Raw genomic sequence first — 17,821 nt, forward strand, 5'->3', positions numbered from 1 at the left:
TCTCTCTCTCTTCCATGTATGTGTGTGTGTGTGTTTATAAAATAGTTGACTGAAAATGAAGACACTGGTTAATCACAAGTTTTCCTCCCACCCTTAGTAATCAGATAAAAAGCTTAACCCTTTAGCTTTCGGTTGTCACTGTCGAATGTAATGCTTATCTATTCATACTGGAACCTGGTGCAGCTCCCCAGCTTACCAGTTCTCAGTCTAACTGTCCAACCCATGCCAGCATGGAAAACAGACGTTAAATGATGATGATGATGATGATTGATTTGCATTAGACATACATTACCTTGTAGCTTAGAGATTTCAATGATGTGATTGCTTCTTTTCAGAATGACTACGTAGGGTAGGTATAATATATTTATTGGCGGCGAGCTGGCAGAAACGTTAGCACGCCGGGCGAAATGCTTTACGGTATTTCGTCTGCGTTACGTTGTGAGTTCAAATTCCGCCGAGGTCGACTTTGCCTTTCATCCTTTCGGGGTTGATAAATTAAGTACCAGTTACGCACTGGGGTCGATATAATACCTATGTCTGTCCTTGTTTGTCCCCTCTGTGTTTAGCCCCTTGTGGGTAATAAAGAAATACGTATAATAGGCCAGATATGGTCAGTTTGAAGATAAAACAGGTAGATTATTTTGGTTGGATATGGCCGGTTTAAATGCTAAAGGGTCAAGCTAATTACTTTATGTTTAATTGCTTATCAAAGTTCAGTTACTCAATTCTGTCCACAACAATATAATGGCTTATAGTTGTATATAATATATGCGTGGAGGCGCAATGACCCAGTGGTTAGGGCAGTGGACTCACAGTCGTAGGATCGCGGTTTTGATTCCCAGACCGAGCGTTGTGTGTGTTTATTGAGCGAAAGCACCGAAAAGCTCCACAAGGCTCTGGCAGGGGGTGGTGATCTCTTTCTCTCTTTCTTCTGTTGGCCTGCTCACTTAGCCAGCGGGGTGGTGTCGTTCGAAGGCTAAAACCATGCGAACGCATTGTGACCAGCGATGTGTAGCAACATCTGATGGTCTGGTCGGTCATGTGATCACGCGATAATATATGCACACACAGACAGAACCCCATTGGCCTGCTCTAATTTGCATAATAGTGCAAGTGTTGGCAACATGTCTACAATTTTACCATTGAGGGTTTTTCATTATTCCATTACTGTGTAGTTCTTTTATTAATAAATATCTGTGTCACCATCATCATCCTATGTCCATCTTCCATGCTAGCAGAGGTCTAAAAAGTCATTCCTGAGTCTGTTTTTATTTGGATTTACTGCCATTCTTGTTGGGTCAGAGGACGTTTCTAATTTTGGTATGATTTCCATTGCTAGATACCAAACACTGTATAGAGTGCACTGTGTATGTTTCCTCATAGCAACAGGATTAAAGAATGTGTCTGTGTGCATATGTAGATATATCTGTATGTTTTATATACATACACTTACATGCTTACTCGCATGTGTGTGTGTATAATGTATATGTATATATAAATTACTTCACATTGATCAAAATTTCAAAAGCCTTTGATAATATGATGTAAGGAAAAACTTAATAAAACTTGCCACAATTATAAGTAATACACTTTTAATCAAATGGAAAAAATAAGTTCTGTCAAAGTGACTTACTCAAGTAATTACATGCCAGCAACTCATTAAAATAATTATATATTAGCAACCGAAATTAATGGAAAAGAAAAGGAAGTCAGTCTTGATTTGTTATTTAATACTTGTTTTCTCTCGTTATGATTAAATTTTAAATTAATAAACAGATTTAAATATAACAGATACCATGGTATTCTTTGATGCAAGATATTTAATTTGTGTTGAATACTAGACAAAGAAGCTTTGAAGGTTAACTAAGTAGAAAATGCTTTCAGATATTTTGAGAAAATGCATTTTTTGTTTTTTTAACAGCTAGTTTCTGTAGCTTTTAACACAGGTTGTATTTCATAGTTTTATTTATCTATTAAGTTACTTTTTTTAACCCTTTGCCTGTCCAGAGCATATTCATAAGTTTGTCCCAAATGTCCATACTTGTTTTCAGACTTTTAGTTATGAGTGATTAATTTACTTTATCTATCTATCTATCCGCTCAGTCGAAGTCGACTCTCGGTCACTCGTTGGATCAGTGTCCTCCTGTCAGTTCTATCCTGAGCCGCTTCTTTCAGATTGGCTATGTCCATTCCGATATCCCTCTTGATGGTATCAAGTCAGCGGGTTCTTGGTCGGCCTCTTCCTCTCTTGCCACTGACCATTCCGAGCATGATGTCCTTCTCCAGGGATTTTCTCTGCATAATATGACCGAAATATGCCAATCTATGCTTGGTGATCCTAGCTTCTAGCGACATTTTCGGCCTGATCTGCTTAAGAACTTCTCCATTGAAGTTGATGGGTAATATGTGTTGATACTATTTTAGTTGGTAGATAAAGGTTTCTTGATGCCTTGTATTATCAGTCAAGTGTCCTGTGCGTCACATATGATGATTGTGATATTCAGGTAGTTAATATTTAGTTTGTAGTTTGAAGAAAAACTGGGTAACTTGCTGGTTGATGAGGGGTGTAAGTCTGGAAATGAAGGATTTCAGCTTAGTGGGAACACTTTCACCTAACTGTAATGCAACCTTGTTGCCAACCATCTTGCTTTGTGTGTGTGTATGTGTATGTATCCATATATATACACACATACTTACGCACCCACAGACACACTCTGACCTTTGTTGTATATGTTCTAGGTAATATAAAGCTTTTCTTTCATAAGTCCCTAGTTACTGTGGTGGTTGTAAAAACTAGGAAACGTGTATCAAATTATGATGCCGGGGGAAATATGTCCTGTGTATCACTTGTAATACACAGGGCAGGTAAAGGGTTAATCTGAAGATTAGTCCCATGACCCTTTTTTAGGTTCTTCTTGACGTGGATTTGGAGATAGTTGGCTCACATTCTATTGCCCCAGAAACTACCAGATAAATTTATTAGCACATAAGCCATCAACAGACATCATATGAGATGACAAAACCTTGAACACCTTGTGACAACTGGGAAACAGAAAAAAGGAAACTGGAGAGGACAGAGTAAAGATACTTGATGACCTTACCAAAAGGCTACAGAAAGGCAGGACCATTAACTTGCTAACATATTAATGAGACAGGAGATGAAGACACATGAACATCAACACTTGTAGGCATGGAACAAGCTACCTGCATCAGTTGTTAGTTGCCGAGACCTTGCATCCTTTAAAACCTCCATGCTTCCTGAAATTCGGCAACACTACACCTGATATACCCCTCTCCATATGCATGCACACATGTATATCATGATTCATACACTGTTCACTTTCTTGACTTTTGTACATAATTCTATGTCCTGTACATGCACCTTTGATGCGTTGTAGAGCAACTGAACACTATACAAAAAAATTTTATCATCATCATTATTATAATTATTATTATTATTGTTATTATCATTATTATTATTAATGATGATGATGATGTAAGCTGGCAGAAATGTTAGCATGCCGGGTGAAATGCTTAGCAGTATTTCATCTGTCGCTATGTTCTGAGTTCAAATTCCGCTGAGGTCGACTTTGCCTTTCATCCTTTCGAGGACGATAAATTAAGTACCAGTTGCACACTGGGGTCGATCTAAACGACTGGCCCCCGCCTCCAAAATTTCAGGCCTTGTGCCTAGAGTAGAAAAAGATTATTATTATCATTATTATTATTATTATTATTGCTATTATAAAGAAATGTTCAGGCAGTTAATGTTTAGTTTGTAATTTGAAGGAAAACTGAGCAACTAGCTGGTTGCTGAGGGATGTAAGGTCTGTAAATGAAGGATTTGTGTTTAGTGGGAACAGTTTCACCTAACCGTAATGCAACCTTGTTGCCAACCATTTTGCTTGATAGGTGAACTTTTTAGCTTTTGTTGTAGAAACACAACTGCAAAAAACCACGATGTTAATATACATGATATCCTTGATGTTTTTAAATGCAGTTCTTGTGTCACCTAAATAGAAATAAATTTCACCTTCCAGGCTTGTCTGACTGCAATGAGGTTACAGCCTCACTATCATTGGTGTCCCAATGTTTAAATTGTTAGTAAAGGATTGATGGATTCGTCTTTCAGTAATTATAATTGAAGGAAGATTATTAGTTATTAATAAGATTGTAATGTGTGAAACTAGTGTCAAGATAATAGTAAGAATGAAGGTGGAGTAGTCACACAAAAAAATTTTTCTATGAAGAGTGAATTTGCATCTTGAGATCCTAATTGTCCTTAAATAGATAGAGCACGATTCGGATCTTTTCCTTTTGATGGACGGAATTTTCTAGTTAACTAAACAATTTGAAACTTTGTATACTGGTAGAATGTGTCAAAAGAAAACATTATTTTCACTTGGCAAAACACAGAGGGGACAAAGCATGAGATACAAAAGTATCTCACACACACATATATTCAGATACATACACACGTACACTTGCACACACACACTCTGTCACTCTCTCTCTCTCTCAAACACATGCATGTACATTTGCACAAGCACATAGTAATTAATATATAAGTATACACACACATACAAACGGAGATATACATACACACACATATGCACACAAGCATACATACACGTTCGTGAGTTCGCACTGGTGTCGATAGAATCAACTTAATACTTTTGTATCTCATGCTTTGTCCCCTCTGTGTTTTGCCAAGTGAAAATAATGTTTTCTTTTGACACATTCTACCAGTATATGAAGTTTCAAATTGTTTAGTTAACTAGAAAATTCCGTCCATCAAAAGGAAAAGATCCCATGATTCTGTTTGATTATGAAAATCACGTTGTAAATAATTATCTCACTCTAATAATGTATTGAAATAATTTGATCTAATAATGTATTGAAATGGTTTCATTGAGAAATTAGTCTTTCTCTTACAATAAATGCTACTACAGTAGAATTTGAAAAGTGTTACAGATTCCTTATGATTACCAGAAAGAGTCATTATAAGTATTTGATGCACTGTTAAACTAATGAGTGTTTAGAAAATGTGTTAATGTGATTGAATATATTTTCTACATAGCATAAGAATATTTGCATTTGACTGAGTCCATTCTTAGGTGTTACCAATATTGTTGTAGCTGAATAAAATTAAACTCGTGTATCAGTCTTAAGAGGTATGGATTGTAACATCCAAAGTCTGGAATTTGATTTGTGTGTGTGTGTGAGAGAGAGATATATATATATATAAAAGCAGTTAAAAAAACAGAAAAGGCAAAGTATGATGAATTAAGTTAAATATTAAAATGATATTAAAGTAGGCATAGGAGCGGCTGTGTGGTAAGTAGCTTGCTTACAAACCACATTGTTCCGGGTTCAGTCCCACTGCGTTGTACCTTGGGCAAGTGTCTTCTACTATAGCCTCAGCCCGACTAAAGCCTTGCGAGTGGATTTGGTAGACGGAAACTGAAAGAAGCCCGTCGTATATATATATATATATGTTTGTGTGTCTGTTTATGTCCTTGTAACTTAGGGGTTCAGCAAAAGAGACCAATAGAATAAGTACTAGGCTTACAAAGAATAAGTCCTGGGGGTCGATTTGTTTGACTAAAGGTGGTGCACCAGCATGGCCACAGTCAAATGACTGAAACAAGTAAAAGAATAAAGAATAATGTTTGAGAAAAATTACTGAAATGAATAAATTTAAGGCTATAGGAACACTGTGTGTGTGTTTGTAATCCTGATAAATCGGGGTTGTTAGTTTGGTAAAGGTGAAAAGGTACCACAGTTTAATTAAGCCTTGTCTTTCATTGAGACTAGCTGAAGGATGTAGAATAATCCATTTCATATATAGCAACATGTGTAGAATGGAATGATCATCCAGTTGCAGCATATGTAAAAACCAAATCCTACCAATTAGCGGGGAGTACACATGTTGATCTGTAGCATATTAGTTACTGATTTGTTGGTGAAAATTAATTCAGTTGTCCAGTAAAATCAACTTGCCAGATATTGCACCACAGCAATATCCATCTTACAAACCATCTTACCATCTTACAAACAATAACTCTAAGCACCTTTTCAACTCTACCTGTCTAACACCCGTGGACATGTTTACAAAGTCAGAAAACAGCACAGCTCCCATGACTTTCGGAAACATTTTATCACGCTAAGAGTTGCTGAAGCATGGAACAGACTGCCGGCATCAGTTGTTAGTTGTTGGAGCACTGCATCCTTCAAAACTTCCATGCTTCCTGAGATTCGCCAATACTACACCTGATTTTCCCCCCTCCATACACACGCAAGCATGTATATGACTCATACACTGTTCACTTTCCAGACATTTGTACATTACTGCATATGCTTTATATGCACTTTTGTCAAGCTGTGGTGCACCTGAGCACTGTATACAATAATTTCATTATACATTATATATATTATATAGCTCTGCTGTTATAATACAAAATACACAAGATACAAGCTATAAATGCTTTGCTAACTTATAGTGTGCAATTAAGTTTCCTTTAGCGTTCAAATTAATATGTCAAAAGTAATCTTTATTCATTTACATTTTAAAAAATTAATCTGGTATTATCTTGTAGCTTCAAGATTTAAAAGATGTAATTGTTTATTTTTAGAATGACATTGCAGGGTAAGTGTGAGATACTGGTTCTGGCCAGTTTGAGCATAAAATGAGTAGAATATTTGGGCCGGATATAGCCGGTTTATACACTAATGGGTTAAGGCTATATCCAGCTTTAGGTGGATAGTATAAATCATAGGATTGACAAAAACTACATAGAAGTTTGTTGGTTGGATTGTACCTGGGATTTGGATGGTACAGCGTTGTCATGCACTTTATCATGCTGATTCTGCGTAAGAATTATGTTAACGGTACATATATTTGTGTGGAGGTACATGGCCTAGTGGTTAGAGCAGCGGACTCGTGGTCGAGGGATCGTGGGTTCAAATCTCACACCGGGCGATGTGTGTGTTTATGAGCAAAACACCTAAGCTCCACATGGCTCCAGCAGAAGGTAATGGCGAACTTCTGCTGACTCTTTCGCCACAACTTTCTCTCATTCTTTCCTCCTGCATCTTGCAGCTCACCTGCAACAGACTGGTGTCCCTTCCATGTGGGGAACCTATATGCCAAGGAAACTGGGAAACCAGCCCTTATGAGCCAGGCATAGCTCGAGAAGGAACAAACAAACATACATTTGTAGAATGCATAGCCACATTATATTAACACTAGCACTATGACCCAGCAACGCCGGTTCATATGCTAGTGCATGCGTATAAAGCTGCGTGCATGTGCACATCTACGCAAGTACTGTCCAAATCCCTGACCAATCACATACGGCTAGCTGGCATTCAATTGGCATATCAAGTTTTGGGCATTTTGGTTGGGTTTTGGATAGAAAATTCACAAAAAAGTCACTTCTATTGATTTTTTAATGGCTTTGTGGGGTGACTTGGGAAATGTAAAGATGTGCACGACCACCCTTGGACAGTTTTGAATGACCATAGATAGTGCAAGCCCTCTAAATGAAAAATTGTGGATTTGTATAAAGGACACACACACAGACATTTTGCCGTTTATATATATAGAGATGTTAATTGCCACATGCACCACCAATGGTTCATCACAAACTTCATACAATTGCCATACACACCACCAGTGGTACATTTCCATAATTTGGGAAAATATTTTTATTTTGTATCTTTGACATGGTTTTGTGGATATTTAAATAACATGAGTGCTAAACATTAAAGTTTAATTATGAAACATTGTAAAAATGCAAATGGGAATACATGGCATCACTGGTAAGTTCCAGTAACAGGCTGTGGTGGTTAACTTAATATAGTAGCAGGCAATTTGTAACCACAATGGAAAAGGAAACAGCTAACAAAATGAGACCTGTCAGAAAGTCTAGTATGGAACCTCTGAGATGATATGGATGTGTGGCTAAGAAGTTTGCTTCACAATTGATTGTATGGTTTTGTACAATCACACTGTATGGTACCTTGAGCAAATTTGTTTTGATTTATGATAATATTGTTTGTTTTTTTTTTCTTTAATTACAGACTGTGGGTTTGAAGCACATAAAAAGTGTTCTGAAAGAGTCCCAAATGACTGCATGCCGGACATGAAATATGTTAAAAGACTGTTTGGCGCCGATTTGACAACAGTTGTTAAAGCTCAAAATACACCAATTCCTATTGTGGTGGAAAAATGTATCAAAGAAATTGAACACAGAGGTAATTCTAATATTCTTTTTCTTAATTTCTCTTTAATAAAATGATTATTTCATGTGTGTGTATGTGTATATATATATATATATATATATATATATATACACACATGCATACACAAACACACACACGCAATTTCTGAATTTACTACCTCTGCAATAGACACTAGATGAATTTTTTTTCTTTCCTTTGGTTATTAAATTGCTGCACTTATTTCTTATTTATTAAGTTTATTCAACCATTCATGCATATATATCATCAACATCATCGTTTAACGTCTGCCTTCCATGCTGGCATGGGTGTGTGTGTATAGTCGATACCATCAACCCCAGTGCTCAAGCGATGTCTATTTTATTGACCCTTAAAGGATGAAAGGCAAAGTTAACCTCGGAATTTAAACTCAGAATGCAAAGCTGGAAGAAATGTTGCTAAGCAGTTTGTAAGGCATGCTTATGATTTGGCAGTTCGTCTTATATATATATGTATGTATATAATGTCAGGTCACTTGTGAGGTCTTTCACGAGTGCTACTGGTAACATGTATTCCAGTACAATTTGTTGCATGGCTGGGTCTTCAGCAACTAAACTGGCATCCCCACTAGGCTGTCTGTTAAGGAGGGTTTTTAGAAATCCAGCTGGACGAGAAAGAGGACCTGTCAAAAATGTAGGTTCAATGACTACCTAACAATAGCACTGGCCCTCAGAAATTCTGGGTTGACGTCAAAAGTGTTGGTTCAATGACTACCTAACAATAGCACTGGCCCTCAGAAATTCTGGGTTGACGTCTGGTGTGCTGGAAGACCACTGGGAGTGAGGCACTAACCCCTCAGCTTTTGTTAAAGCTTGTTTCTAGGAGGCCACTCTGATATTAAACCAGATACATAAGGAATGGCATTGGACATTTTGGGGATCTTTTGCTTACACTTGAGATCTTGGTGCTATCACATTCCTGAGCTTGTGACCTATATTGGCACTAAAACCTTACCCTGGTTTGTCTCTGGGTCATGTCCAGGATGGTGAAGCTCTATGAAGTATTGTGCAAGCTTTATTGAACCTAAAATTTTTCACAGGCATTGCTTTGTCAGTGATGCTCATACTTATCTACAAGTTCACAGCCAACATATCAACACACACACACACATATATATATATGTTTTTTTCTTACTTGTTTCAGTCATTTGACTGTGGCCATGCTGGAGCACCAACTTTAGTCGGTCCTATGTGTATATCAGTCAATAAATTTTACACTTGCACACACACACACACACATAATATTTAACTTTTGGTTTGTTTTTTTTTTTTGACACACACTGTCTGATTTAAAATACAGATAAGTGAAATTTAGCCCTGTTCATACTTTTCTAAGCCCTTAACAATGAAAGTGATGTGTAAAAGCTTGCACCAGGAATGGAAACTGTTATGATGTCATCTTATTAACTACATAGTATTGGCCATAAAATATATGTAAATTAATTAACACTAGTTTTAAGCTCTTTTGTATTTGATTACTAATGTGTATTGTTTGCTATTGAATATTATAGGTGTAGATTTTGAAGGAATGTACAGAGTAGCAGGTTTCCATGATGACATAGAAGCAGTTCGCATGGAATTTGATAGAGGTGAGTATTATTTCTCTTTTATTCTTTCAGCGTTTACAATCATTAGACTGTTTAAGTAAAAATTATTATTATAGATTCAAGTTAGTTAGAAGAGAGTATCTGGCTTAAAATTAGCTTGTCGTAGTGAATGTCAGGGACAAAATTAGCTTATGGGTGGCTGAACTTTGCATATAGGATCCAGGGCAAATTTTTTGCAAAATTTCATGTTTTTTTTTAGAAAGTGCCTTTTATATGTTATCCACTATGGTACCATGCTTCCACTAAATATTTAAGTATCTGTGTAGTTACAAGGAGACATAATCACTGACTCAGCACTGTCGCCCTTGACTCAGTAAAATATCCAAAATGTGACAGAGAGAGGGAATGAGAGCTGCACCAACACTAGACTACTGGAAATCACTACGACTGAATTGATTGGAGCAAAGTGAAATGAAGTGCCTTGCTCAAGAACAGAACACTGCTTGTTTGAAGAATTTAATCTTTGACCTTATGTTCATGAGCCAAACACCCTAACCACTAAGCTATGTATTTTCTGTCCTCACTCACACAGCAGATAACTAGAGTTTTGTTTCCTTCTCCATCCCTAAACTCCATTAACCTCTTATTGAGTAAAATTGACATTAAATTCTACAAATATTTTAGTATTTCTATGGACATAGCTCTTTCTAATATTACTGTAGTTATTAGAGTGTCCTCTGTGTTTGCATTCCTTCAAGTATATATTTGATTTAAGGTAAAGACTTGGAAGAGAACATCAGTTACAATACCTTGTGGTATTTGTTCCAGCTATGCTCTGAGGTCAAATCCTACCAAGGTCAACTTTGTCTTTCATCTTTTGGGAAGAGGTTGACTGTGTTTGAACATGAAGTCATGGACTTTCCAGATTTAAAATGCACAAGACATTATGCCACAGTGACATTCGTACAGCTCCATAAGGAGTTGAAGGCTTAAGAAAGAGATAGAATATTTGATCTGCTCTTGCTTGGTGACCACATGATGAATGACTTTCTCGCTTTACTTTGGCAAGTATGGTGAAGCCTATGCTTTGCTGAGGAGGGCTAATAAAATTGAAATATGTTTCAAGTTGTCTCCTGTCTTTTCTGACAATATTAAAATAATAATAATAATCATTGAGCAATAGAATTTTTATCATCTTTAATTATATTTGTTGATATTCACTACATTAAATATGTTAACACTAACTTAACTATTGTATTTCATGTAAATGGAGTGTTTACATCCATGGTTCTAAACTGGGGTCCATATGGCTCCTGTGGGTTCACGTAAGATTTTTGGGAGTCCACATAGCAAAATAGTAAATTGAGGGTCCACAATAGTATTTTAAGGGTCCCTGAAAAAAACTTTGCTTAAGATGTATCTATTGGTATGTATTGCAAGAAGCAGCTAGGTTTCTTTCTCTAACATCTTAAATAGTTCGAACTACACAAGTTAGTGTGTGAAAAACAAAATAAGAATTTTGAAAGAAGCTTCTATAAAACTAGTTTTTAAACGTCGAATGGCTATGGGGGTCTGCCAGAATAAAATAGTAATCAAAGGGGTCTATAGATAAAAAATGGTTGAGAACCCTTGGTTTACATAGTTATTCAACCTATTAGAAATAGCAGCTAAATCTCCCCAATTACATTTATACTATCATAAGTAAGGAGAAGACATGTTAGACAATGTCATCTTATATATAAAATGGTATAAACAATTCATCATAGGTTTGGTCAAAAACTGGGTATTCTTGATTTACAGATAAGTCATGGTTATTAGAAAAGACATTTGGCTGTAAAATATTTTTAAATTGGAAATTTTGTAAAATTGTTTAAAATGAATACTAATTAATTTTTTTTCTTCCTTTCTTTTTTCTCTCTTTTTTTTTTTTTACCTTTCTTTCCCAGATGGTGAAAATACTGATATTAGTGAATCACGACTTGAAGATGTGAACACACTGACCAGTGTGTTAAAATTATATTTCCGATTACTGCCCATTCCACTTATTTCTTTCGAATCATATCCAAAGCTACTAGAGGCTGTCCGTATGTATTATTTCATTTACTACTTTATTATCATTGCCATTTTCTTCAGCATCCATTCTAGTTCCACCTTAGTTTGAATGGCACCATAGCTTTCTCTTCGATTAGTTATGAGCAAATTGCAGCTTGCCGAACTTTGTGAATGATATGCCAATGAAAAACAACTTTGAATGTTTTTAGTAGTGTTCCTTGTTTGATGATGAGCTAAGTCTTAGGCATTCTGCTTCTCAAAAAAGATTGCCCATACCTTTCTTAGACTGTCCTTTCAATAACTTAATTAGATCAAATTTGAGGCCAGAAATTAACAGATTCATCAAAGTGTCAGCTGGGATGCCTTGTAACTATTCTGGCTCTTTGTATTGTGATTTCAAATCTCACCAAGATTGGTTTTGCCTTTTATCCTTCTTGCAAGGTGAGGATCTTTCAAATGGGGGGTCTAAGTGCCAGTCTAATGGGGGTGGACTGGTAGAAAGATTTAGGCATTGAATGGTATGCCTTGTGATATTTAGCATAGTAAGACAAGAGGGTAATGTTAGTAGGAGAGGTTAGGAAGGTAAAGGTGGCAGATGAAATACTGTAACTGAATAAATTAAGAGAAGTTAAATAAAGTTAAAAGAAGTTAAGAACATGACAAGGAAAGGTGAAAAGTGCTTTTTTAAAATATCTCAAAATCCTTTAAAGAAAATTTTTTTAAAAAGCTTAATGAACTTCAAAAAAAAACAAACAGTGTTGACTATCAGAATGAGCTCAATGTATTAAAATACATCTACTGCTTCAAGAGCCTTTAACTAGCACCAACACCAGCACATTATCCTTGTGGTATTTATTCTGGCTTTTTGCATTGTGAATTCAAATTCTACTGTGCCATAAGTCATTGGTTGGTTAATTCTGCTGCCTGGTTTAACACCACCGCATAATGGTTAGGGTGCCTTTAATAGAAGGATCCACTCTGTTGCAAGTATTTGAGCAGGTCTCAGGTTTAAGAACACCTTTTTTGTCAGTCTTAGAGGTTCTGGAAAGAGTCATGGGCACTGTTCTTCTACCTAACTAATTGATGAAGGAAATTAATTTTCATTGTTAAAATGTATTTCTTTTGCTCAACCTATCAGAAATAGTAGCCAAATATCTCTCAAACCATGTGTAATCTTTATAGAAAAGTACATTTATTAATGTTGGTTGTTTAATATCGTTGTTGAAGAAAATACAGTACAGTGTTGGCTGGAATGGGATTTTATCATGGGTCTGTCTCTTCTGTCAGGGCTGACTCTAAGGTTAAAATAAGAGCTGTCTTACTTCATCACGCGGTCTTCAAAAAATGAAGGACGCTTTGGTTAATGTGGTCCTAGATTTACAGAAAGTTGGAGTAGTTATGAGCAGGCATGTTTTCAGAGCTGATATAGGGCTAAATAACAGCAACAGCCACTACTATTCGGTAAGCTGAATAGTAAGGCCTTTAAGCAGTTCATAGAGTTCTTTGAAATAGCAGCTAAATTTCTATCAAATCACAGCCTACAGTTTTCTGTGAGGAAGAACATCTTTGAATATTGTAATCCAAGATACACCATGCTAGTAAAAATAATTAAAAAAATTGAAGTTTATAATTATGGTTGGGAAGTCAACCTAGAACTAAAAAAACAACAACATTAAACCAGGCTCTACAGCAAGAGCCGGACGAGAAAAAAATGTTGACTTTGCTATCCTGGATAAATTAATAAAAAAAAGAAATATATATATATATATATATATATATAGCTTAATGTTTAATCATTCTGCTGTCTGTTTAATTTCTAGAAAAACCTGGGTTGAAAGAAAAAGAAAAACTGCAAATGATCAAAGAAGCTTTACATTTGTTACAACCAGCTCATTACCAAACTCTAAAATATTTAATGGCTCATCTAGATCGGTAAGTTCATTTCTTCTGTTTATTATTTCCTACAGTTAATGAGTGCTGGAATATTTTTGATGTCTAAATTTGATAATTACATTAAATATGGATTAAACATACATCATCACTTAACATCCACTTTTCCATGTTTGCATGGGCTGTACAGAGTTTATTGAGGCAGATTTTCTATGGCTGATGCTCTTTCTGTTGCTAACCCTTACCTGTTTTCAAGTAAGGTAATAATTTCTCCATGGCTAGACATGTTTTTGTAGAATATTGGAAATTACTGACATTCATTTATAACAGTCACACGATGTCATGACCTGGCGTTACAGACACATACACATTCACACATATATACCTAGTCTGTTAGCAATTTGTATCACTAGTAATTTGTTAATCACTGTTTTTCTATATCAGTAGAAGCTAAATTTATCTAAGCTTGTGATTTTGACAGTGGATACTTGCTACTGATCATGTGCAAACACACAAATCCAGATTTAGCAATTCCAGTATCATCACTGTTGCAGGATGCTTTACATATGTTACTAACACACGTCTGTGCTTTTTTAGCACTATATGTCTATAGGAGATTCCTTCTCAACACGAACACTGCAGCTTTATGGCTTTCTACATTAAATAGGATATACAGAATGCTCACAGATATATGTAACCATTCAGAGAAACATTATGCAAGAGGAGATCGTACTCACTCTTCCCACTTACCGACAGTATAAGCTCCTTCCCTGGATCTTTTCGGTTTGACCGGCAGTTTTTTAAAATAATTTTCACGTAACTAAACACTTTTAAACTTCGTATACTGGTAGAATGTGTTTATAAAACATCTTTTTCTCTTGGCTTTATTGAGAAAATTCTATAGTTTGTAAGATATTTGTTGTTGTTTTTTTTCTGCAATTTCAACCAATCAATGACGTCTATTGAGGTGAAAGCATTTTGTGCCGTATGAATATGTCCCTCTTTTAAGAAACAGATTGGGTTTATTTCTGAAGAAAAAAAGATACCCTTCCCCCCACCCCTAACCCTAACCCTAAAACAGATTGAAATACAGGGTCATAATTATAGGTGACAATTTCGTATGACACCACGAGAAAAAAACTGCCGTTCAAACCGAAAAGATCCCCTTCCCTGATTACATTTAATTTTTATTAAATATCGGAGTTGTCTCCCTTACCTTTTTCTGTTTGTAATTTTTTATTCACAACAAATACGCTATTCGTTAATTCAATTCTTTAGCTCATGCATTATATTATGTTTGTTCTGATAAAACTACTAATCATTAATAGTTTTATCAGAACCACTAATGGTTTTCTTTCTCTTCATTATGACTGTAATTTTTTTTTTTTTGCATTAATTTCTTGGTTTACAACATTCAGAATGTGTTAGTATTTGTATTTTGTACCAGAGTTTGAAACCATTTGTTGAATTTTTTCGTTGTTGTAAAGCTTGTTCACACGAAAAACGGACAAAACCTTTTGTAACCTTTCGTCCTGTTTTGTCCCTTTATGTTTTCCAATCATGTTTGTCAGCCCTTGTGGCCAATAAAAAGAATTAATTATTATTATCATTATCTTATGTAGTGAGCTGGCAGAATCATTAGTATGTAAAACAAAAATGCTTAGCAGCATTTCTTCGTCTCTTTATGTTCTGAGTTCAAATTCAACTGAGGTCAGCTTTGGCTTTCATCCCTCTGGGCTTGATAAAATATAATGCCAAGCTAAGTACTGGGATCTATGTAATTGACTTAGCTCCTCCTTTTAAAATTGCTGGCATGTCGGACAAAATGCTTGCTGGCATTTCTCTCGGCTCTTTACACTCAGTTCAAATTCAGCTGAGATTAGCTTTACTTTTTATCCTTCCAGGGTCTGTAAAATAAATGCCATTTGAACACTAAGGTCAATGTTATTGGCTTACACCCTCCCCTTAAAATTGCAGGCCTTCAGCCGAAACTTAATTCAGTTATTATTATAAGTATCAACTTATGTGAAATTGTAATTGTATTTTCAACTGAATTCTTTTACTTGTTTCAGTCATTAAACTGCGGCCATGCTGAGGCATCGCCTTGAGGAATTTTTGTCAAACAAATTGACCCCAGTGTTTATTCTTTTCTTAAAGCCTTGTACTTATTCTGTTGGTTTCTTTTGTCAAACTGCTAAGTTACAGAAGATGTAAACACACTGACACCAGTTGTCAAACTGAGATGGGATATACACACATATATATAAGACAGGCTTCTTTTAGTTTCTGCCTGCCCAATCCCCCCACAGGGCTATGATCGGCCCAAGGCCATTAGTAGAAGACACTTGCCCAAGTTATCACCTGGAACCATGTGATCGGGAAACAAACTCGTTACTGTACAGCTCTGCCTGAATTATATAAGTTTATTCTGTTTAATGATTTTATTCTGTTTATTCTGTTAATGAGTTTATTCTGTTTAATGATTATCTAACGTTATCTCTCTTTATTTCTTTCTCTCTTGACCAAACAGAGTGATTGAACAACAAAGTAAAAACATGATGAGTCCAGAGAATCTTGCCATAGTATTTGCTCCAACATTGATGAGATCACCAGATGCCACAGCTAGCCTTATGGCTGTCAAGCTGGAGCAAACAGTTACAGAACTTATCCTCTCTAATCAAAAAGAACTTTTACGGTGAACTGTTGACATTCAATCACACATATGCATACACAAACATGCCCACCACACACTACTGCCAGAAAGAAAAAAAGAATAATAATAATAATAATAATAAAAAGAAAAAGAAAACCTCTTCCGCAGTTGCTGTGTCCATAGCAACACAAGAAGACCGAACTGTACAAATTTCCTTTCCAATTCATTCGGTCTTCAAATTTACTTTTCCTTTACTGAAATTGGGGCCAAATTTTGTCATTTCCCCCCTTCCCATATCCTGTTTACCCCTTTCCACACTCACTCATGTCCTAAGTTTTCAACATCAAACCCCAATATAATAGGCATATATAAAATCCCAAAACATCAAACAGACGTTTTAATCCCAAACTGTTGAGCAGATAATCCAACCAATATCCTAATGTAAATTTAAATTTTGATAATACTGCTTCAAGAAAAAGAAAAAAAAGAAAAAATTGGAAAAAAAAATATATCCCAAAAATATGAGAAAAAAAAAGAAAAGAAAGAAAGAAATCAACAAAGTAAAACACCTTTTTAAGATAATCCTAAATCAATTTTTTATTGCTTTTTTTAAAAATATTCATTTCCTTATGGAAACATAAAACTTGTGACAATTTGCTTTGAATCATAATCATATTATACATAATGACGTGCACTGAAAACAGTTTACATACATACAAATATACACACATACACACTACGCCTATATATATATGTATATATATATATTATATATATATATATATATATATATACTTTTTCATCATGTATATTATATGATACTGTGGGTATATATTATTTGTGGAACTTATGAGAAAAAAAAAACCGAGAAAGAAACACGCATATACATATACACACTCACCAACCACACGACTATCATATTCCTGTCTGTCAAGAAATAATTTATCACAATAAAAAGTTGAATAAAAATTTAAAAAAATAAATAAAAAATAAATAAAAAGGTTGAATTTAAAAAAAAAATTTAAAAAAAAAAAAGAAACTCCACACATTACACAATCAGCAAAAAAAAAATGTGTTCATTTTGAGAACATAAGTAACAATTGTCCTCTTTTTTTTTTTTTTTTTTTGTTTTAGTTATTAATAATGTCTTTATTTATTTCGATTTTTTTTTTCCGATCGTACTGACTGGTGACTCCCCCACCCCCTAGTAACAGTCACTGTATGTGTCTCTTTCTTTCTTCCATGGCATTAGAACTGATCATTTCATTTTATTTAGAAAAAGATGTTTTTTTTCTATGTATGTCCACTTCATTTCTTCACTTTCTCCCTCTCTCTCTTTCTTGCTCTCTCTCTCTCTCTCTCTCTCTCTCTCTCTATCTATCTATCTATCTTCTGTC

General features: G+C 35.3%; 1 protein-coding gene across 2 annotated transcripts in view; it reads left to right on the forward strand.

Moving 5' to 3' along the window:
* The window catches only part of LOC115212781 (N-chimaerin), a 176,824-nt gene extending 159,377 nt beyond the window's left edge, over positions 1–17,447 (forward strand). For both annotated transcript variants that reach the window (XM_029781469.2, XM_029781468.2), the window contains exons 9-13: positions 8,086–8,259; positions 9,794–9,871; positions 11,776–11,913; positions 13,702–13,813; positions 16,302–17,447. In XM_029781469.2, coding sequence (XP_029637329.1) covers positions 8,086–8,259; positions 9,794–9,871; positions 11,776–11,913; positions 13,702–13,813; positions 16,302–16,470 — 671 coding nt within the window. In that variant the 3' untranslated portion in view covers positions 16,471–17,447. The remainder of the gene's footprint in view (positions 1–8,085; positions 8,260–9,793; positions 9,872–11,775; positions 11,914–13,701; positions 13,814–16,301) is intronic.
* The last annotated feature ends 374 nt before the right edge of the window (positions 17,448–17,821 follow it).

This window comes from Octopus sinensis, linkage group LG6, assembly GCF_006345805.1.
Source record: "Octopus sinensis linkage group LG6, ASM634580v1, whole genome shotgun sequence".
NCBI classification, from domain to species: domain Eukaryota; kingdom Metazoa; phylum Mollusca; class Cephalopoda; order Octopoda; family Octopodidae; genus Octopus; species Octopus sinensis.